General features: G+C 41.2%; 1 protein-coding gene across 3 annotated transcripts in view; it reads right to left on the bottom strand.

Moving 5' to 3' along the window:
* Positions 1-3980: 3980 nt before the first annotated feature.
* FAT1 (FAT atypical cadherin 1) overlaps positions 3981-23538 on the bottom strand; it is a 121717-nt gene continuing 102159 nt past the window's right edge. For all 3 annotated transcript variants that reach the window (XM_061177477.1, XM_061177476.1, XM_061177478.1), the window contains exons 15-27: positions 23061-23275; positions 22664-22801; positions 20291-20434; positions 19530-19727; positions 18312-19113; positions 18036-18167; positions 16490-16647; positions 15398-15860; positions 14558-14711; positions 14294-14404; positions 12231-12862; positions 11386-11523; positions 3981-5413 (exon numbers count right to left, since the gene is read on the bottom strand). In XM_061177477.1, coding sequence (XP_061033460.1) covers positions 4785-5413; positions 11386-11523; positions 12231-12862; positions 14294-14404; positions 14558-14711; positions 15398-15860; positions 16490-16647; positions 18036-18167; positions 18312-19113; positions 19530-19727; positions 20291-20434; positions 22664-22801; positions 23061-23275 — 3914 coding nt within the window. In that variant the 3' untranslated portion in view covers positions 3981-4784. The remainder of the gene's footprint in view (positions 5414-11385; positions 11524-12230; positions 12863-14293; positions 14405-14557; positions 14712-15397; positions 15861-16489; positions 16648-18035; positions 18168-18311; positions 19114-19529; positions 19728-20290; positions 20435-22663; positions 22802-23060; positions 23276-23538) is intronic.

Below are 23538 nucleotides of genomic sequence, written 5' to 3' on the forward strand. Positions count from 1 at the left end.
GTACCTTTTCTTCTTTCATCACCAAGTTTTTAGAGTCAATCCCCCACTTCCTAGGCTCACGCTTAGTTTCTTTGGGAAGGTACGTGAGAATTTAGGCGGCCAGTTTTTTGCGTTCGCAAATTAAAATTACAAGCAATCCAAAAAGCTTAACGCAGCTTCCGGAAAGGCACTGGATGTCTCTCAGCGCCTGGAAAGCATCTCTCTCACTCTGCAGCAGATTAGTATGACAGCTCCACATACTCTATGATAAAAACGAATGTGACAAGCACAATTACCTAAAGTAAATGTACTCTTCCTGCCACACATACACACACACAAATCTAAATTTTAGAGATAGAATTGAAAAAAATAAGTCTGAAATCAAAATTTAAAAGTTCAAATGTTTTTAACTAGCATTTTTTTTCTAATGGATATTTAGCTTGTAAATCTCTTTCCTTTTAGACTAAACCATAGTTTCCAAGGGTAGCAGATAAAGAATGTGACAAATAACAAGTGGCCTTCAAATAGAAATATACTACCAAAAAATATATAAAACACGGAATCCAGGTGAAAAGGACATTTAGCAGTGTCCAGAAATACTGAAAAAGCAGTGGAATTTTCGCAGGCATCTGAATTTTGCAAGGGAATTTTAAGTGAGTAACAAGCAAACAGTCAAAATGAAATCTAGTTGGGGAAAGTGACAGACCCTGACTTCTACCTATCAAGATTTATGGAAGTAAAGGGTCTTTAGGAAAAAAAAAATGGACAAGCATATGCTAGTTCTATGTGGCTGCTTGGATTCTTCTGTAACAAAAGTGTTCAATTCATATAGTTTGTGTTGTGTTAAAGTAATCATTTTCATTTGAGACCTCAGGTCAGTTGTTTATTCATTTCCAATTAGCCCAAGATGATGCCTTTTCTTAAAAAAAATAAAATGCAGGGCTTCCCTGGTGGCGCAGTGGTTGAGAATCCGCCTGCCAATGCAGGGGACACGGGTTCGAGCCCTGGTCTGGGAAGATCCCACATGCCGCGGAGCAACTGAGCCCGTGAGCCACAACTACTGAGCCTGCGCATCTGGAGCCTGTGCTCCGCAACAAGAGAGGCCGCGATAGTGAGAGGCCCGCGCACCGCGATGAAGAGTGGCCCCCGCTTGCCACAACTAGAGAAAGCCCTCGCACAGAAACGAAGACCCAACACAGCCAAAAATAAATAAATAAATAAATAAATAATAAAAAAAAATTCAAAAAAAAAAAATAATAAAATAAAATAAAATGCAAATAGTCTTCAGTTTAAAATATGGTCTGTATAATATTTTAGAAGGTCAAAGTATTGTAAAAATAAAAAACAACAAAGAGTGCCAATGGTGGCCAGCAGACTTCCAAGATGGTCCACAAGAACCCCACCCTGGGGAGTACATAGTGTAATTCCCGACTTCAGTGTGGACATGAATACAGTGGGAATTCCCATGATTAGGTTACTCATCAGTTGACTTTTAATTAATCAAATGGCAGATTATCCTGGGTGGGCCTGATCCAATCAGGTGAGTCCTTAAAAGAGGGATTGGGCCCCTCCTGAGGTCCACTGGCTTTGAAGATGTAAGCTACTATGTTATCAGAGGGCCACAGAGCTAGAACCTGAGTCAGACGCTGCCAATAAAGTGGGCACTGGCAGTGAGAAAGCAGGAAACTCGGCTGTACGGCAAGCAAGAAAATGCGGCCCTCAGTTCGATGACCCCAAGGAACTGGATTCTGCCCACACCATGTGAACCTGGATGAGGACTCCAGGCCTCATAAGAGACCCCAGCCCAGCTGAAAACTTGGTTTCAGCCTAGCAAGATCTGAGCAGAGAACCTGGCCATGCCATGCTGGGCTTCTGACCTGCAGAACTGGGGCTAACAAACGGGAGTTATTTTAAGCCTCCACATTTCTTGTAATTTGTGGAGCAATAGGAAACTAACATACTAATGTTCTAGACACTGGGAATCAATGGTTAAGAGCGTATTCCAGACTTCCAGTTTAAGGTGGCAGAGCATTCTATTTCTCCTCTTGAAAATCCAAAACAGGGAAAGGGGGAAAAAGTTAAAAAGCAGCCCCATTTTCAATGCAAGTAAAGAGGTAGTAACTATAAACCACACTATAGTGTATGAAGATGGATGGCGCGGGGAGTGATAAATCATGCCTTAGCAGAGGAGGAATCAGACCTCACAGCCTGGAGAGGTCGTGCAGCCTACAATGATTCTCACTGGAAAGTGGGTGACAACGGGGTGAGTACCAGGGGTACTAGCTGTTTCAGTTGTACACAGACCCGTCTTTCAGCTCCGTCCTGAGCAGACTCGGTGACAAGAGGCAAAGAGGAGGGAGGAGGAATGTTCCCAGAAATGATAGCTGGGGGACTACGTGCATGATAAAACCGCCAGTCTTCCCATCCAGCCAACTTTAAAATAAGAGCAACAGTATTTCTCAAGCTGGAAGTGCAAAGTCCCTCCTCTGGAGAAATAGATTCTTGAAGTAAAAGACCTATAGATATCAGCAATGGTCATCTACTAGTTTTGACCATGTCCTAAGAGGCACTTTATAAATCCATGAGAGGCCACACCTGTTCCCCCTCTTTTCTTCGACCTTCTTAACCTTGGGGCCTTTATACTAGCTCTTCTGCCAAGAATGCTGGTGCACCAGGTGGCCCTGTGGCCTCATTCTCCCTTATCAACTTCAGGTGTTTATTCAAATGCCAGCTTGCCATTGAGGTCTTCAGTTTTCACCTCCCATCCCCCATCCACCCCATCACTTTCCTTCCCCAATACCAATTTTTCTCCTCAGCATTCATCACTCCATACTCTGCTATGTAATATCTTATTGATTCACCACCTCCCCCTGCCACCTACCCTCCCCCCATGTAAAATCCAAGGAGACAGAGAATTTTTGTCCATACAGAACAATACTCAGTAAGTGACCAAAAAGATTTTTTTGAATAAATTAATAAAATAGTCACAAATTCTAAAAAATAAGTAAAAGAAAAATTAAGGCAATTAAGAAAATGAGAACCTTGCAAAGTAAATGGAAATAAACATCACATATTACTTAGCTCTGTGGTGAATATTTACGTCATCAAAACAATGAAAACACTATGTGTGAATTAAACCAAAAAGTAAGGTGTAACTAAGGGGAGGATAACAAGAGCAATGGAGGTTTACAGGTTACATGATCTTCTGCAATTCCTAAAATTAGTGACTCAAGAAGTAACAATACATACACTTAAAAATTTGAAAGGAAAAATGAGAAAACGGCTTAAAGAGTTGTAAGTGGTTATAGCAGAGCGCCTGAGTTTGCTGTTTTTGGTTATACGTATTTTAGCTCTCTTTGATGTTTAAACTCTGTATATATATCGTTCAATAAAATAACGAAGGCATTTTACCTAAAGGGAAACTGTGTCTTTGCAAAGTTCTAAGAACGCTTGATTCTGTGTAATTCCTATCACAGTGGCTGGCACATGGTCTGTACTGAACAAATATTTGTGGGATGGAGAGATGATTTTGACTATAAATACACATGGAAGATAGCTTCTGAGTTTCACGTTAAATCCTACAGAAGTGTGTGTTCTTTGACAACAGAAAGATAGAATACTTCATAAAATGCTTTGTTTTTGATATAAATCATAGGATAAAACCATAGATGCGTTGCAATTATGGCCAAAAAATAGCAATAAAATAAAAAATGCATAAGAAAAGTTTTCTTGAAGTTTTAGTTAGAAAATACTTATTATATAAAAGTGCTGTTTGCCTCTATACCTATAGTTTTGCACGTAGCTATATACTGCCACCTAGTGGCAACATCTGTAAGTACAGTCTAGTTTTGGCAACTGCAAAGAAACTCTTCATATTTAAGCCGAAAAAAGCTATATCCATCCTTTTATCCATCCTCCATCCAATCCTTCTTTCTCAATTCATTAACTGAATCCTGAACAGGAGTATAAATACGGAGGAAGAACAGGCAGTAAAGCTAAAGTATTTTATTAATAATTTATTGTCAGTAAGAAAGACTGGCTAATGGTAGTTTTCAGTAAAAACCTTTACAAGACCATTGCATCACAAATATACAGACACTATAAAAACTGTGTCATGGTGGTTTTGGTTCTAAACAGTCTGCAGAAGGTCCCCATTACACTTTCCAATAATGAAAAATCTTTATAATTCTAAAATACAGCAACCCATTTAAGACATGTCCATGTATGGGATCTGTCCTCATCCTATATACAGATAGAAATGAATGACTATACTGAAATGTATTAACGAAACGTCATACTTCAGTTGAAAAGGACACAGAGTGAAACCCTGGTTATATTAAAAAATCAGGGTGCTAGGTAATGACACTAACACCACCAAAATTCGGTCAAAAACAAATGAACAAAGTATCTTGAAAATCTAGTTAAAACTATGAAAAAATCAAATCTGTACATAAAATTTACAAAAAAAAAGACAGGAAAATTAAAATAATCAAATCTATATAAATACATGAATCATGCTAACAAGATAGTAGGACTGATTTTTGTTTCATTATTTTAACACAGACAAATGTAAATACAAAAAGATGCTCAGAAGTGGCACAGCCGACGTAAACCTCACCCAAAGACAGAAGGTCAGGACGCTGGAAATGGCTACCAGGTCACAAGGCGCAGGGTTCAGTGCAGCCATGCCCGTTTCAGCTCGCCGAAAAAAGCGCTTAAGCACTGCTGCAAAGAACGATGCAGGAGATCACCGACAGAATCTCTAGGTTCATTATGGTTCAGGCACTTCGGGGGGAGTCTGAGCGTCAGACCTCCGTATGCTGTTGAGAATCGAGTGGAGGGATCGTCACCTCTTCGAAGTGGCTGTCATCTCCACTCTCGTAGTCACTCATCATGACCTCAGACTCGGCTTCACAGCACGCGGACACGTCAGAGCAGGAAGCTGTGGAGGCGTACACGGACACGGGCATGTTCTCTACAGCGGAGGCGTCAAAGCTCCTCTGATATCCTGGAGGGTAAGGGGCGTAGGGTTCTCTGCGAGCACTGTTCTCACCAGGGCCTGCCTTTTGAGGTTCAGACATATCGGCAGGATAGAAATTGGGCAGATACTGATTCAAGTTGAACCTCTGCCGGCTTCTCGATGAAGAGCCCAGGCTCCCTGCAGCGGGCATGTCTCTGGGAGGGTGTATGGATTCAAACTGGTCACTGAATTCTGGAGGTAAGGGTGGCAGCTCGTCAGGCACGGGGAAGTCCTCTGGCGGGGGTGGGAAGTCGCTCTCGATGTCGTAGCCTCCAGGGTAATAGTCTGTATCGATGGCGTTCGGATCTGCTGAGTACAGGGGCGTCTGCTCATCAATCACCTCATAATTGGGGAACTCTTGTATATCTGGCAGAGGAACACTTGGCATCCAATCTGATGTGTCCCAGTGATACCCTTGGTAGAAAAGAAAACAGATTTCAACGTGTTTTCCTCCCAAGAGTGTGTGCCACGGAAAAAGGGCTCAGTGTATGCAACACACAGGTGCAAAGGCATTCCCACGCACAGAGGATCAACGTTCTGGAAACCCTTGGTCTCTGCTTTGAAGACATCCTCCCATCCCGAACCACTTTTGAGAACCTCTATGAATTAGGCTCTGCTCCTAAAATGTGGACTTACAGTTTTATGTAAGCACCTAACACTCAAGTGTTAGGTGCTTACATAAAGAAATGGAAGTTTTAACAGAAGCATGATGCTAGCATCTAGATACATGCACTTTTCTTAAAATGATTCCAATCATCCTTTCAGCTTTCCTCTTGTAATTTAGAACCCACTGCTCTTTAGAAAGAAGAGTATTAGTTCAGTCTTAGGACATTGGTAAAGAAATTTTGTCCTTTCAGAAAGAAGTCTCTATTTAGTAAAATATTAAATGTCACTTGATCTGCACTACTTGTCGTTAAAAAAAAAAATACTAATTAATGTGAGCCTTTAAATAAAAGCAATCTTTAGCATGCTAAAATTTAAAAAATAAATTTCCTTTATAATAACATTATAAGTTTAATACTAAAAATAGTACTATTTTTCATTAGCCCTAAGAAAAACAATGAACTATATTAATACAGTGACATATCAAAGCATGCCTCCAAATCAAAAATGCAATTAAACATTGAAAAATGTAACACAATTTTTGATAAACTACAATTTTTGTTACTTTAAAAAGGACTAAGGATCATTTTCAACTATATTATTATAAAAGTATAATTATTAAAAAAAAACCCTCCTAATTTGGGGGTAGTCCCCCCACCCCCCCAGGATTTTTGAAATCCTTTGGCAGACGGGCGAAGGTGAGGCAGTCGCGTTTAGAATGCAGGGCACAAACAACTATGCACTAGTTACTGCGCAAACACATGAAGCAAGTCAGCACTGGGTCGAACCTCCACCAATTTGTTTTAGTGAATTATCAGTGAACAACTGGCATGCATAAGTCACCTCTTGATTTGCTGAGGTCAGGAGCAGCAAAAGACTCTTTTGGTTGCAGAGTAGAGAGAAAAGAAAACATTTGTAATTAAAAGAGAAGGACGGCTGAAAAGGCAATAAAGATAAGTACATAACACAATATAAACTGTTTATAAAGGCCCAGTCAGCCATGTACCATGCCTCTAAGCCATTATCTATGAAAATTCCAAATGGTGAGAAATTTGTGTAGCACAAATAAAATGGGACGTGGGAGTGGAGGGAAAAGATGAGTGATGATCAAGTAGGGACTGTGCCTGGAAACTCAGGATTTTACTTTCTTACCCTTGTTTCTGGCAAGCTAATCCTGAAAACACAAAATTTTGTTAGGAGTAACTGAAAGTCTATAGGCTCTAATAAAATGTAAACTGGTAAGGAATTTAAATGATACCCTCATGTTACTGAGAAATATTATGAAAGGCTCGGTCACATCAGGTCCCTTAGGTGATAACCCAAATACAAAAGCCACAGTGACACAAGAGACACACAGTTTCCAGCACAGCAAGGCCTTCACATGGCCATTAAATTCAGAGAAACCATGAATGCACTTAGACACTTACGAACAGCCAAGAGAAAATCTCTCCAAACCTTGCCCATTTTGAATACGATTTTATACCTACGTTGTCCACCTTTCCTTGGAGACACCTTAGCTGCCTGTAACCCTGAGCCCACCCATCCACTTGCTCTTTCAGGGTCCTCGTTTTGCACGCGGAACTCCAGCATGGAACAGAGAGAGTCAGTGTGAATCACATGACCCTGGGCAGGTTGCTTACCCTGGCTAAGCTTCAGGCTCTTATCTTTGAAATGGGGGGTGGAAATCCCTTAGTTATTTGGAGGATTAAATCAGATAATGTAGGTCAAGCACTAACTGTTGGCGATCATCATGATTCTTATTATTGTGGAAGTAAGAATCATGGTGATTAGTGACTTTCTAAACAAGGCCAATGCTTTCTGTGCATTCAATGATGTTCTGGAAAATCCTTGTGATAAAATAATTTGGAACAAAGAAGATTTGACGGTTCTCTTCTAGGAATTTAAATCAAAAACTGTGGTGATTCTAAAACACGAATAAGCCAGTATTTAGCTAACATGTATCTACAGAATTATTCTAAAAAGCCTGCTAAAAATGTAGTAGTTTCTTTTTAAAAAGAGGATTGACAATTTTTGTTACTAAATAGGCACTCAATAATTCTTAAATTTAAACTAGCTTTCAATTTTAAACTCAATTAATATTTAATATGCCAAAAATATTTTTCAATGAAAGAGATTGCAATGAAAGAACCATTCAAATTTTGCATCTTTAAACTGTCAATATTTGAAATATTAGAATTTCATCACGGGAAAACTAAAATTCAGTAGACAAAATATAGATCACCTTCTGACTCACCAAGCAAAGACATGGTACTTCTTAGGAAAATAAGTGTAAGGCTCATCAGTAACTGTAATTAGTAAACACAGAAACCTCACCCCTGCCCCATCCCATCAAACTTGGCTTGAAACCATCCTTCTCTCACCTAAATCTTGGCAACACATATGTCCTAGCAAAAAGGATCCCCTAAGCTTTATGTACTCTTGGTGGTCTATGCCAGTAGTTCTCAAAGTGCGATCCTTAGACCAGTAACACCAGAATTAACTGGGGGCTGGTTGGAAACGCAAATTCTTAGGGCCCCATCCAGACCTCCTCAATCAGAAACCTTGGTGCTGGGGCCTAACAATTAGGGTTTTCACAAGCTCTACGGTGATCTGGCTTATAGTTTGAAAATGCCTGTAAAGTTTGCATGTGATTACTTGAATTTCAGTGTATAATAAAGGGTTAATTTAAAATAATTTAAGGCAGCTATTTCCTATAATTTTGACCAGATAAAGCTTCCTATTCAATGATTTTCACTCAACCAAATATAAAAATATACCTTCTTATCATGTTCTGTAATTTTCCTTGACCATACCTCAGGGAAAATCCAAAAAGAAAGAGTCAGTTATAGTTAATTATAAAAGCTGTGTGTTATTTAGTTTTACTCCTATTCATATGAAGAGAATTTTTTATATTAAAAATTTTTTTAGATAGAATTACTTCTAACTTCTTAATATTGTGCCATGTAAAGGCAGCTGTCAAGACCCTACAGGTGACTTCTGGCATCTGTGTAAATTCACTGTGAACGGCAAAAAGTAACAAAGACTACAGACACACATATATAACAATATTTTGCAATGTATCTGGATTATTAATGTACACACCTGCACAAAATAAAAGTATTCAACCTCCTCAGAACCATAACATAAGGACTTTGTACAACACTACGGTAGGCAAAAGCAGACAACTCCAGGGACTGTCACACAAACACAGAGCACACGCACGACTATACCTTCTTTAGTCACCGTGTCAACTACAGCATTGACAAGGTGTATTACAGTCACTATGGAAGCTTGTAAAAAGGTACAGAAGGAGTAAATTAGGAAAATCTTCAGTTAGTCAGGAGACAGTGCATTAAACAGCATTTCTTTATATTATATAATTTCTACCTCATAGTTTTAAAAATGTGACTACTTTAACATAGCTATATAATATAATTATGTATGACCCTTGCACTCTGTTCCTTATATGTCTCAGAGATTTTTCTAATCAAGCTATATATTTGTTATTATTAATCAAAGGAACAGAGTAACCATATGATACTGTAATTTAGGAAAAAAATTTTTAGCCATAAATTTGTGTCACAATTACAATTATGAATCAAGTCATGACAAAACAATCCTTATTTTAACATCCCATGGGCAAAAGATTTCATATTCAAAGAGGCAAATACTTGCTAAGCCAATTTTCTGGGTCCATTTAATAAACTCATATTCTTCCCAGGAAAAAAAATTAAGAGCTACATAATAAGGTAAAATATGCAACATAAAAATAAAAACGGCTTTGTCTCTGTTCTATGTACTCCCACCCCAATTTTCTTGTCTTTTTGCAGACGAGTTAACAGCTGGTGAGCCAACATACAGCAGAGAAATGCAGACTGTCTTCCTGGCTGTTTCCTGTGTAAATTCCCTTTCATTTGTTTTCCCTTTCAATTGTTTTCAAGCATCTATGCCAAAATAAATAAGTATGCATGTAATAGGCAGAAGGATGGCCCTCAAAGATGTACACATCCTAATCCTGGGAACCTGTGAATATGTTACTATCCTCGGCAAAAGAGACTTTGCTAATATGATTAAGTTGAAGATCCTGAGATGAACGGATTTTCCTCTATTATCTGTGCAGGCCCAATGTAATCACAAGGGTTCTTAAACAGGGAGCAACTTTCCCAGCTGTGGCTGGAGGGAGCTGTGACTAGAGCAGAATGACCAGGAGGTGCACTGCTGTTGTCTTTGAGGGATGGAAGAGTAAGCCATGAGCCAAGGAACGGGGGCAGCCTCTAGAAGCTGGAAAAGGTGCAGGAAAGGGATTCTCCCCTAGAGTCTCCAGAAAGGAGACAACCCTGCTGACATCTTAAATTTAGCCTACTGAGACAAGCATCAGATTTCTAAACTACAGAACTGTTACAAATTTATCTTGTCTTAAGCCACTATGTAATCTATTACAACAGCCTTAGAAAACTAAAAATACAATTTAAATACACTCTTAATATAGACTTTAACTTTATGACTGATAATGATTAAAATTATGATAAAGATTAAAATACAGACACTCCTGGAAAATGTATTTTTTCCCACATTGTATTATCTGGCAATTAATTTTCATAACTAATTTGACCATAGCTTATTAAAGCTATTTAAGAGTATTAAGAATGATGTTTCAGTAAAAAAAACTAGGAAAAGAAAGAAAACGCTGACAAAATTCTGAGGTTTACGAAGAGCATTTAAGGACAAAGATATAAATTATTACATAAATCAGCAACTCTAATGTTTTAGAATTAAACCTAATGAAAGAAAGAATTCTACTTTGTTGTTGGTTTAACAAGCAGAGTTATGTCCATATACTTCATCATTAGATAATAAACACAGGTGTACCTTGATATCATACATAACATGCTTAAAGTGATTCAGGAATGAATGGAACGTACTTATGGCCATCCTTAGTTTAGAAAGGCCTCTTCAGTGTATTTACTCTGGATTCACAAACAATTCAGTTTACATATGGCATTTTTACACAAAAAAATTACTAATTCTGACATTCAAAAATTTCCACGAAAAACTCACTTTTTTGTATTTCTGAATATTGACAGTTTTCTCTACTGGTATGTGCTCATATGGTAAAGCTGGTTATCAATGCGATTTACCCTCAGGTAAACAAAACTGGCATCAATGATCCCACCATCAAACCTTCTTCATTAGAAATATAATCAAACTTACTAGCAATCTCTTAAACTGTGCTCTCAGTCAGTATGCTCTGATCCAAATGGGAGCTGAGGCCGCAGGGGAGTTGGGGGAAGAGACAAATAAAACCTTGTAATACCGCAGGTGCTACTGAGGTTGCATGTTTCAGACTATGGCTTCTCCTCTTAGGGCTGTGAGGGTGTAAGCGTGTGTGTGCGCGGGGTATGCTCAAGGAGGCTGTTACAAGGGTTTTTAAAAAATCCACGTAACTTCTATAATAGTCACTGTTGTGGAAAAAGGTCAAAGTGAAATTAACCAATCAGACAGACATTATCTTTCAATTAATTACATTTTCTTCCTTATTACTGACCAGTTGCTACAGTTCCAATACCCAAGCACTAAGAACATTTTAAACATTTTCCCTGGTTGGAAGTTCATGCAAGGCTGTCCAAGGTACTGTCTAACTGTGGTCCGAAGAGAAATGTGAAGACCATGTGAAACCAAACCAGGGGCACCGGGTGCGTCTACATTATTGTGCTGCGTCGCGTGAGCGGGGCTGTGGACGGCGAGCAGGGGAACCCGAGCATCTCAGATGCGTGTTTACTCACCGTTGTCGTCACACGACTCCGACTGGAACGAGCTCAGGGACTGCACTTCAGACAGGCTTTCCCGGGCACTGTACGCGTGAGAGGGCTTCTCCTCCAGCGGTTTCTTGGAGAGACAGGGATCGAGATCCACGACTTTAGCTAAGAGGAGGAGACGACAGACAAACCGTTACACTCCATGAAGGCAGAGACTCTGCTTTCTTCCCTGCTGTATCCTGACGCAAAGCGAGCGTGACCCACAGACTGCCTGGGATTTGTTTAGTGAAAGAACATCAAAAGAAAAAAACAGAAACATCTGAAAAACGAAACCAAAAACCTACAAGTATAGCTTGCAGACTCACAGAATAGAAATTCGCAAAAAACCTGCCTGTGGATACCGTTAGACAACCCAGGGAATTAAAACTTTATTTGAAAATGGTACCGATAGCTTTTTTCAAAGCATCAAATATATGTCAGGGCACTTAAATACTGTCACTTCCTCTGGCCACGTTAGAAAAAAAATCCTATTATGCAAATGCCCTCCCAATTTTTTTGTCATAAAAGTCCCTCCAAATTATAATTGAGAACCCACATCAATTACAAAAATAAAATGATCTTTCCAGATTAACTGGAACACGACTAGATTCAATTCCTAAATTAAAATGACATCGCAGCCACAGTGCTCAGCCAGGGCTGGGGCATCAGGAAAAGCTTTCCAGTCGTCCCAGAGCTCGACAGAGTCTGAGCACATTCACCACTAACAAAGACTCCGCAGTTTGATCTGAACCACCAGAAGCTCTGGCAGAACTTGTAATCTCACTGTCCATCGCTCAGCGACATTTTATCAAGATTTACAAAGTCGTTCTTACTATCATAGTCGAAGTCCCAGTTCGGCTTCTGGATTGAGTCGCTGTCAGAAGGGGAGTTTGAAGGAGGCGGCGGAGGCAGGTTTGGGGCCACGCTGCAGACGGCCACGGCTTTCCGGTGTCCGTGCACAGACTCGGGGTTAAAGGTGCTGAATTCGGGGTGCTCGGGTATAGCCGATCCTTCGAAGGAGTTTCGGTCAAGGTTGTTTCTAGAGTCGCTTGGAATGCTTGGAGTGTAGGAGATAGGACGGACAGGCACCTGGGGTGGTACGTCGGAGTACATGTTCTTATTTAGCTTTGAGTCAAAATACGGTCTTTGCAAGAAAGCTGCGCTGGGTCCCAAGTGTTTGTCCTCAGGTTTGGGCTGGTGCTTCTTCTTTCGACTGATCATCTTGCGGCAGAAGACAAACAGCAGCACCAGTAGAAAGATGCCCGCTATGAAAACCACGATGCCGATCCCCTCAGCCAGGCCGATGTCCCAGGGGGTTGACACATACTGGTTCGGGGTGACGTCCTCACAGTGTCTTCCTCTGTACTCACGGCTGCAGTTACAGTGGTAGGAGCCGTGTGTGTTCTCACAAAGGGCCCCATTTCGGCAGGGGTTGCCAGCACATTCGTCAATGTCACTCTGACACCTGCCAAGACAGCCCAGATTGAGGAAAGGCCTTTGCAACAGGAGCCAGAACGTGCCAGGCCTATGACTCTTAGAGACTAACGGCTAATTCCTCCTTAATAAGATCCACCCAAAACAGAACCAAATGTATGACACCCAAAAATACACTACTGACAGCAATAACTACACAAAAAACCTTCCGTGGAGTAATGAATCATTTGATTCCATATTCTGTACATTTGGGAGATAAACATTATGCCAAGTCAATCTTTAACTGCCAGTTTTCTAAGGATTCAACAGATTACTAAATCTAACTCATAGGCTAAACCTCAGTTTGTCTTGATTTCTGATCTAGAAATTTAGAACGTGCATGATAAATGTTATTTCAAGAGACTAGGTTAAATTTCTCAGAAAATGTTCCTGTTTGGAAAAATGACAGTTCCATAAAGCATGTAAAAAGGCTAGACAAGTCTGTCTTCCGTTTTTATATGCTTCTCCCTGTTGAAAATCTCCCTCAGGCCCTCACCCTTACGGACTCGTCCGCATGCAATCCCCTCACCCCCGCCGCCCGGCCGCCCGCCTTCCCAAACGGGCATATTCTGCACCTGCGCAGATCCACCTGCCACGTCTAACCCTTCCTCCTTTGACAAAAATGTATCTGCTTAACATCCCCTATACTCACCTAGCATTACAATTTTGACTACTGAGACATTTTTGTTAAATATATTGAATATTGTCTAGAATTAAAGGCTTGTAAAAGGCTTTTTACAATTAAAGGCTTTACATTTTCACAAATGAAAGCCTTCTAACAAGACTGATATGATGGTGAAAGCTTTTCTAGATGTACAGCACTAGGCACTTACAAGTAACAAGCACTGAGTAAGACTTCACCAATTTGATTTAAAAACTAAGGCGAAATGGCATCTGGAACTAAAAGCCACTTCTTTCAAGGTCAACAACAGGCACCTTAGTGCCTCATTTTCTTCCCCTGGAAAATAATTATCACCTCTCAGGATTATGGAAGGCTCACAGAAGATACTGAGAGAGTTGAAAAAGATTTTAGATGCTACATAAATGATGAAAGAATGTCATCACTCTCATAGATAGGTAACAACTCCATGGGTGTCTGCTTTAAAAAACACAATCTTCCTCATTCCGCAAACAGTTACTTCCTGCAAGCAGCCATACATTCTCTGTTTACAAATAATGTTTTTAAAGTATAGAAGCATTATATATTTAAAGCATATATTTCAAGCATTATAATATTATATTCATTAGCTCAGTATTTTCTTATTTTAAAGAATGAAAAGATAAATTATACAAGGAGCCATTATGAGCTCTGAATTCAAATCCTGAAGCAACACAGTCCAAATTAATGAAGTTTTGCTGCATCTGCTGATCACTGGGAAACTACAGAGAGGTGCAAATACAAATCTAGAAAGAAGCCAGTTACCTTTCTCCCCTAAAACCTGAGTCACACTGACAGACAGCACCATCCAAACTGTCAAAACATGTTCCACCATTTTTACAGGGTTCATCTTTGCAGTAGGGACTAAGCTGGCACCTAAAGAACAAGGAAAAAATAAACATAAACCTAATACTTCTACTGTAAACAAATACAGCAAAACGGTAACAAATGAATGTGTTTTACACACATGATTACATTAGAAATGCTAATGTTAAAATTAACTATGAAAGCTAAGAAAAATCTACATACCTCTCACCAGTATATAATCCTCTACATTGACAAAGGAAGTCTCCATTGTCCACAATGCAGGTGCCACCATACAGGCAGGGGTTGGAGGAACACGGATTGACGCCCACCTCACAATAGGTTCCTATGTACAAGGCACTGCATTTGCAGTAATAACCTAAATCAGCAAAAGGGAACAAAAAGTCCTATCATTCAGTAGTTCAAAAAATAAGTCTCAGTATATTCGTTTTTACTTTTAAGTTTAGGTGAAGATTTAGCTCTCCAAGACCTGTAAAACCTAGTAAAATTCCCATTCCCTCTGGGTAAAAAGTTGTCTACTGCTGGTATCACCAAAACACAAAGAACTGAAGAGAGAACTCATAACCAGCTCTAGTTCACCATAATTTACGAGGGGTCCAAGGCCTTCTGGAAAACCACTCCTACTCCCACCTAGAGCGAGCAAGGCTAGCAGTCCCCTTGCTGGGCCATTGGATAAAAGGAGGCCTCAAGAAGAACTACGTGGAACCAATTCTAACCCCCGGGTCAGTGTCCGTGTGGCCGGAGAGGAGTTCAGGGTCAGCTGTGGTTTCCCGTGGCCACTGGTGCAGAATGAGATGTGTTTGGAAACATGAAGCAGCGTGGCCGCAGCTCAGCGGGAAAGAAACTGTCCCCTCCAGACGCTGCTGGGATGCATTCAAAATCCCGCTCCGCTAGAGCATCATGTATGCTACTCAGATCCCATGCTGGCTGCAGGATCTGACAAAACTGATTGAATAAAAAGAGGAAGAGCAGAAATACAGGGGGAACTTCCCCTCAAGCGCATATGCGGGTAACGTTTAAAGAAGGCTCACTTGTGAAGCTTACCTCCAGTGGGTGAGGGGTGGCAGGCGCCTCCGTTCTGGCAAGGGCTGCTCGAGCAGTCTTCCGTAGCTGTTAACAAGCACCCAGGAGACACGTCCACCGATTCTTCAACGTGTGCGTAGCTCCTTGGTTTGTTATTTAAAGGGAGTTCCTGCCCGTTCAGATAAATGGAGTCCATACAACCCCTGAAACCACTGCCAATCTGGGGGCTTCTTCCATGCCGTGAGCCCTGCTGACGGATGTGGCCACCAAAAAACACATGGCTATCCAGGTTGAGGGTTTTCAGCGTCCCCGGGGCTGTGCCTGATGCGGTGTGGACTTGGTCTAGAACCAACCTGGCATAGTTTCCATTCACTTCAAGAGACACCGTGTGCCACAGCCCATCGTTGACCTGGATGCTCTGGACAGAGACGATGCCTGGGCCGCTTCCACAGTCGAATTTGTACTGCAGCCTTCCGTTGTGGATCTAAGACAGAAACAGTCACTGTTCATGTTACTCTCACGGAGTCTTCACGCACAGTCTCAGATCATGTTTGGTGACTGAAGGAAGAAAGTAAGCCCTCGCATTTAAGTACTACAGAACACACGCTCGTTTGTTCATTGTACGGATAATAAAAATGGACCTTTCAAGGATATCAAATTTCAACTGCGTATCCTAAAGGCGTCGTGTGACTAATAATTAACTGTACTGAACAACCAAAAATAGCATCAGCTTTTATCAGAAATCAAAAATGAATCATGCTAAAAAAAAAAAAAGTAGGCAAGCTAATTATCACTTCAATCATATGTACGACCTTTCTATAAAATCCCTATAATATTACTAAGGTGTAATATCACTTAGAGTTTGAATGTAACAGTCACAGGTACCTAAAAATGTTTGTAAAAAACAGAAGTAAATGTCTATGTCACCGCAGAGCAAAAAGACCTTTTCATTCTACAAAACTTATGTGTAAGTATCAATGAACCATTTAAATGAATAACTCAACCATTTCATTTTGCTTATTCTTTTAAAAAATGGACAATCTGAACATAAAATGGAATTCATATTTTTAAAGTCTCCCGCAAGCTGAGGTACAAATATGCACCAACGCTCACCTCCAAGATGCTGTAGTCCGTCCCGCGAGCGTACATGACAACCGCGTGGGTGGAGTAGGTTCGCAGCCTCATGGTCAGCTTCATCTCTAACTTGTTTTCATTCTCCATTAGACGATATTTCACGAAGCTGTTTCCAGTAAATGTTACGGATGAACTCCCTGTGAATCACAAAGAGGAAAAAATAAATCAGAATCAAGTTTAAGTATTTTTATAAGTGTGTCCCCACACTCCCGCCCTGACTAATTCAAGTTTTGGATCTATGATTATAACATTACAAAATGCAATTCAATGGGAAATGTCTACTTGTTTAATAAACAGCACAGCACAACTGGATCTCCATTTGCAGAGAATAAGTTAGATTACTGTATCACAGAGAAATGAATTCTAAGATAATAGAAGATCTAACTATGAAATATCCATTATAAAATTATTAGAAAGCAGTTTAGGAAAATACATAGCCTGAAGGTGGTTTGGGAAACCTTCTCAAGCAAGACATAAAACAATTCCCATTCTACAAAAAGGATGAAAATAATATCAATCCAGAGATGAAAACTATTTTGTAAATTATGCAGAAGTGACAAAATAAAAATTAAACAAATCAAAAGATCAATAACATACAGACAGCGTTACGCAGATGTTACCGCTCAAAATACACAAAGAGCTCCAGAGCTCCAGACATTACAGATAAGAAACAGACAAATAATCCAGATAATCAAGCAAATAATAGGAACGGGCCAGTCACAGAAGAGGAAGTGCTAACAGGCAATGAACAAATGAAAAGACTACTTTCACAAGTAGCCAGAGAAATGGCAATTAAAATAATTAGATATCATTTCATGCTTATTAGATGGGGGGGATTTGTTTTTTAATTGAAAACCTTCAATATTAGCAAAAGAATGGGGAATGAGACCTTCACACATGACTGGAAGAAACAGGAACTGGTACAACTTTTGGGAAACTAACATAATGATGTATCTAAAAATTAAAAGTGTAGTTCACCTTTGACACAGTTAAGTCCTAGTTTTACAATCTGCTGTACAGAAACGAAAGCACCAATATGTAAGGATACATGTTTAAGGATTCTTCTTGCAACATAGGAGAACATAAACTGAATCTCTACACGTAAGCACCATGTTGAATAAATGATGGTATAACCATGCTACAAAATGCTGTACAACTATTAAGAAGCATTAGGACTTGGCAAGATGCTCATAACAGAGGAAAAGAGGACTGTGTTAGATGTAATCACTCCTTAGTTTCTTTAAAACAAAAAAAAAAGATGTGAAAGGAAAAGGGCAATAAATCTGTACATATGGGACTGTATGTTTATATGAGCTCTGATGAGAGAGGAGGAGCATCGAACTATTAACTCGGGAGGAGTTCAAGAGGAAGGAAAAGCTACTCCTTTATTCTTTATTCGCCTCTACGTCTGACTTGTTATAATAAACATACTTTACAAAATTTTCAACTCCAACAAAGAAGAAAATAAGAAACTCTGAAAGTTACTTTTTTAAATAAAAGTACTCTTAATTATTGAACCTCTCACCTGGGCACTGGCCAAACTTGCCACCTGGACAGACGCAGGTGTATGTCTCCTCTCTGGGATCAGTGACACATTCAGATCCTTCAGGGCATGGACTGTCTTCACATCCATGATGGACAAGTGGGCATTTTCCCCCTTTGTTTTAAAAAAAAAAAAAAAAGGGCAGGGGGGAGAGCTAATTAATAGGAATTTCAAGAAAACGATCTTTAATGTATAGCCTTCAAAGGCTGTACATGAAATGACCTGCACCGCCTACTTCCACGTGCGTATGTGTGTTACCTGTGCAGAGACACACAGCTGTCCTACGGTGGCGCGGGGTCACAAAGCTCAGTCTGGCCGTGCTATGCGTTGACATCGCACTTTCATCCACAGACACCTTTTCGTCACAGAATCTCCAGGGGCAATCCAGCCCTGCACAGAGCTTCCGGAACACCTCCAATATCCTCACACCAACGATCTCCTCAATATCCGTCACAGAAGAATTAATCTTGTGCAGAAGTTGTTTTGTTGAGACCTGGGCACTACCTGATTTCTCCACAAAAAGCAAGACGTCCAGATGCGGATGAGGTTCAGAGGGCTGCAAGCTAACAATCTGAATGTCGTTCCTCCTCACGCCCAGGGTGTTCCGCAAAGCTCGCTGGAAGTTGCGCCAATAGTCACCAACGAACTCTTCTGGGGTGAGGTTGGCAAAGCGGACGGCCATGGTCTGGTTCAACATCTCCTGCGTCACTTGTCTGATGTGCACCGTGACGTCAGCTGCGGTGGTAAATTTCCCGTCCGTTACACTGACGTTGAGGAGGTACTGCCCTACGTCCAGCTTCTTGTGGGCTATCAGCTTGCCCCCCGTGCTGGAGACAGAGAAGAGGCTGCCCATTTGGGGATCGAGGCTGTAGGTTAACGTGTCATACACGTCTTGGTCTGTCGCGTGGATCTTCCCAATGACACCACCTGAGTACTCCTCTCCAAAAGCAGTAATGAAAATCTCTAGTGGCAAAATTGCAGGAGGATAGATGCTCTCTTCAATGACTCTAATGTCAATGTATGTCAAAGATGACAACTGAGGCTTTCCATTATCTGCCACCTACGAGAAAAGGGAAAAAAAAATCACCTTCATCTGTCGTCGTTTACAACTTCTTAATAAAAATATATTTACATTGTTCAAGCTCTAAAATATTACCAATTGTTAGATATTAGTTCTCCACGTGAGAAGTGTTATCAAGGGACAGGATAAATACTTCTTTCTAGCCCTTTCACTAATTTACGTTGAAATTTAGCTCTACCAACCTCTATGATAAAGTAACCCAATGAATAAATAAGCCCCCACGAAGTGCCATGGGATAAAAATGAAGGTCTGACCAGAAAACCAGAAAAAGACTGTAATTCTAATTCAGTGTTGTCTTCTCATGCAATGTAAGCTGTTTACACAGGACAAGATAACCACCAAAGCAGCTCTTCTCCATGAGCCCACAACAAAATCATAAAGAAAGACTGTAATACCTTAACGTGCAGTAAGTAATGATCTTTCACTTTCCTATTTATGGCAGCTGCTGTCAGGAGGGCTCCCTGCTGGTTGACTTCAAATGCCCCCTCCTTGTTTCCGCTCACAATGCTGAAGAAGAAGGGAGGGCCATTGTGGGAGGAGTCCCTGTCCGTCACTGCCAGCTGCAGCACGCTGAACCCCACGGGCTTATTTTCCTGCAAGAGCAAGAGAAGCACACAACTTTCAACAAAACCCCGTCTCATATGCAGGTTTTCTATAATATGAAATTTACAGAAAAAAAAGACACTACTGCTCCATCTGGAAGGAGGAGAGAGGAGGGGTGGTGGTGATGGGAAGGAGGGGAGGGAGGAGAGGGTGGGAAAGGAGGGGGCTGGAGGGGAGGGGGGATGTGAGAAGAAAGGTGTGGGGGGAGTGAGGGAGGGGTGCCAGGAGGGGTGAGGAAGGGGAGGTGTTTGGAGGAGGAGTGGGAGGGAGGAGGGAGGGCAAGAGGGGCAAGGAGGAAACGCAAGGGCAGAAGATAAGGTTAACAATCAAGCTAGCGAGAATATCTTAAACATCAAAGCACAAAAAGAAGAGATGACAGCATCTTAGAAATGCTCATCTTTTAGTATTGATGGAGACCCCTGTAATGTCACTGTTCCCATTTTTCTCAAAAGTAGTCTTTGGAAAAGAAAGATACTTCAAACGAACCACTGAGGCCAACAAAAGAGCTTATTTCAACAGGGGTGCGTTCAGTGAGGCTTGGGCCCAGGATCACCTGGATGATCAGGCTGTAGTTGCCCCTGGAGAAGACGGGGGCGTTGTCGTTGACATCAGACACGTCTATGTTCACAGTGGTCGTGGTGACTCTGGGTGGACTGCCGTTGTCCGAGGCCTGCACGGTGAGCGTGTAACCTGAAATCTTTTCGGGGAAAAGATAAAGAGAAGCGTGTCCATTTCCACAAGGCCCAAGCGCAGGGTTCAGCCTGAAGCGTACTTCTGATTACTGGAGGGGCGGACCTGAGGGCCTGCCGTTCCCCGCGTCCTGCAGGCGGGCAATTCCCTAGCCTACAGACAGCTGATCTGTAAAATGTAATGCATCTGCTCAACAGAAAAAGGTACTAATGGGGATGAGAATCTCCAATGCTTCTCAGAAACGTACTTTTTCCGTTAAACTGTTCTCACTTTGAAAACCTGCAGATCTACTAACAGAAATTAAGACAGAAAAGTAATACAAATGATGAGAGAAAACATCACATATGTCGAAGGCTGCTGCTTTACTAGTGGCGGAAAAGGCAACTTTCCCTCCGGCCCCAGTGTGACTCTGAGCCAGAAGCAGACAGACAGCAAGCTGCCTCCCGCCTCGAGGGCTCACTCATTCTCAGCACTCCCCTCACCCTCCCCATCCATGTCACTCTTGGATTGTAGTCAACCGTCTAAATCTCCCAAGGTCCTCTCTTCGGGACTTCCTACAAAAGAAGGTGGATTAAGTGAGGTGGCCTCTCTTCCAGGACAGTTTCTTTTAAGCTCTCTCTTCCAGAATGAGCAGTGAAGAGGCCAGGAAGCTGGCTGAACCCCAGAGGACGTGCCGCAGAACGCCAGTCCTGAGAGACGCTCCGACAAAAAGAGGGCGACGTAGCTTGGGAAACTCTCTTTTGCTATCTCATAATGGACATGAGTATACTAAAGGATCTGAGAAGTGTTTCAGTCAAAAATACTAAGTTTTGTTCTGCCCAGCAGTACTGCAATCCTAAGCATAACAGTCATGCTTCCTAAACTCTCGGAAAGTCCCCGCTCAAAAATAACAGGTCAGAAAAGGAATTAAAGAATGGACTTTGATGAAACATCTCAGCACTATCTCCCCAAATTCCTCTAATCTTCGATTTACCCACTATTCTTCTGAAATTACAGTCTTTATTATCATCGATGCCCTTCCAATTCCCCAAACCAAGGCTGTTTCACTTCTCCTTCACTTCATTACCTCTGAGGCAGCTCCCCTCCTGTCTGTGAGAGCAGATGACTAAGTGGATGGATGGACGGACGGATGGATAAAGGGAGGGAGGGCTTGCCTCTCTCCTTATTCACTCACTTTTATCTCAATACCTCAGATCACTTCCATAATCATCTTCAGAGGCATGTGCCATATCTGTATTTCCAGCTTTCAAGTCTCTTAAGTTTGACTAAAATCTCTAAATACTGGCTGAATAATTTTACTTGAATATGCCACTTTCCTCTATAAATCAGCATATTGAAAACCACATTCAAGTACCTCTCCTAGTGCTGAGTTTACGCCCTGTGACCGCCTACTCGTCTTTAATGGCACTACCCAGTCACGGCAAGACTGAAACACATCGAGTCATCTGCCACCTCTGCTTTCTCTGGAGGGCCAGAGCTGAGCTCTGTGGACCCTAATTTTTCCTCTACAAAGTTTCCGCATTTGTCTTGTCATTCACTCGTCATTGCTACTTTCCCAATTTGGGCTCTTGTTGTTTCATAACTGATTAACTGTCACTGCTCCTCCCACCTCTGGATAACACTTAGACCTGCTGTAGGACTGGTCTTCAGAAACCATCTCCTGTGCTGTTACACCTGGGCTCACAGCATCAGTAACCACCTAATGCCTGCAGTGCCAGCCTGAACCTATGATCCTGGTTTTGTCTGTGGCCTGTCATCTGTTCCTAAATCTCTTCATCTATCTTTCCTCCCTCACCTGTTTGTACGATCACTCTACTCCAACACAACTGAACAGAATCACCTAAATACACCCCACGTCTTCCTTCCTCCATCCTTGTTTCCCTGGTTCCTCATAGGGAATTCCCTCCTCTCCTCCTCCTGAATCTCTGCTATTATTTAAAACCCAGCTTCTAGCTCCATGAAGCGTCTCAAAACACTGGTGCCAACAGTAACTTCGTCCTGAGTACAAACTCTTATTATCCGAACTTCACATTAGTATGAAACACATCACATATTCTGGAGATCTTCATACTACAACTGCTTTTCAAGTATTTGTATCTTGCTTGTCACTTACTGAGAACAAGGCTGGTTCTACCCTTTTAACACTTCCCAAAATGTTGGCAGAGGTGAATACAAGGCACTTCCATCTACTGATCTGATAATCTGCAAACAATCTACGTCAGATTTTTCCACTTACTGTTTCCCGGTCTAGAAGTTTGGTCACTTTCACTTCTCCCCTGGCAGGGTCGATTGTAAATGGATTTCCCTGATTGCCGTCTATAATTGAATAGTGGATGTGGCTGTTTGAAGGTCCATCGGCATCATCGGCCATGACCTAGAAAATATCACACTCTGGTTTAGGAGACAGATGAGGGAGGCACACAAGTCTACTAAGCAAATTTCTGATATCAACAGCTAGCTGTGTTAAGGCAACCATTTATAATAGAGTCAGTCACTGAACAGGCTAGCAAAAGACATTTCCCTATCTTCAAATTATCAATATTTTCAAGTAAGGCCACTACAAAAACTGGATCAATCTCACTAAAAATCCTTGCAAAGACCCAGAAGAAAACTGTAGGGGAAAAGATACGCACCGTAATGACAGACTGCTCAAGAACAGCATCTTCACTGATCACTGCCGTGTAGGTGTCTTGGCTGAACACTGGGGTGTTGTCATTGATGTCTGTTACATTGATGTTCACAGTTGCAACATCACTCAATGAAGGTGTGCCCCCATCAGTGGCTTCTACAGTCAGGTAATACTCATGAGAGCTTTCATAGTCCAGATTCTCAATGATAAATATGGCCCCTGAATAGAAAATCAAAATTACTTCCGGTGTTTTAAAATGCCACCACATTCTCCTCCTATGACTAAAATGTTCAGTTCAACAGTTTACTTACCATTTATGTATGGCTTCTAATTTCTTAATTCAACAATTAGAACATGAATTTGCCCATCCTTGGAACCTTTTTTATTTCTCTTAATTACTTTCCTGATACTCTTTGTGATATGTGAATTGCTTTCCTAGTCAGTACTCCTTACATCCCCCTGCTATAAAAATGATAACATTT

This window comes from Eubalaena glacialis, chromosome 20 (assembly GCF_028564815.1).
Source record: "Eubalaena glacialis isolate mEubGla1 chromosome 20, mEubGla1.1.hap2.+ XY, whole genome shotgun sequence".
In the NCBI taxonomy this organism is placed as follows: Eukaryota; Metazoa; Chordata; class Mammalia; order Artiodactyla; family Balaenidae; genus Eubalaena; species Eubalaena glacialis.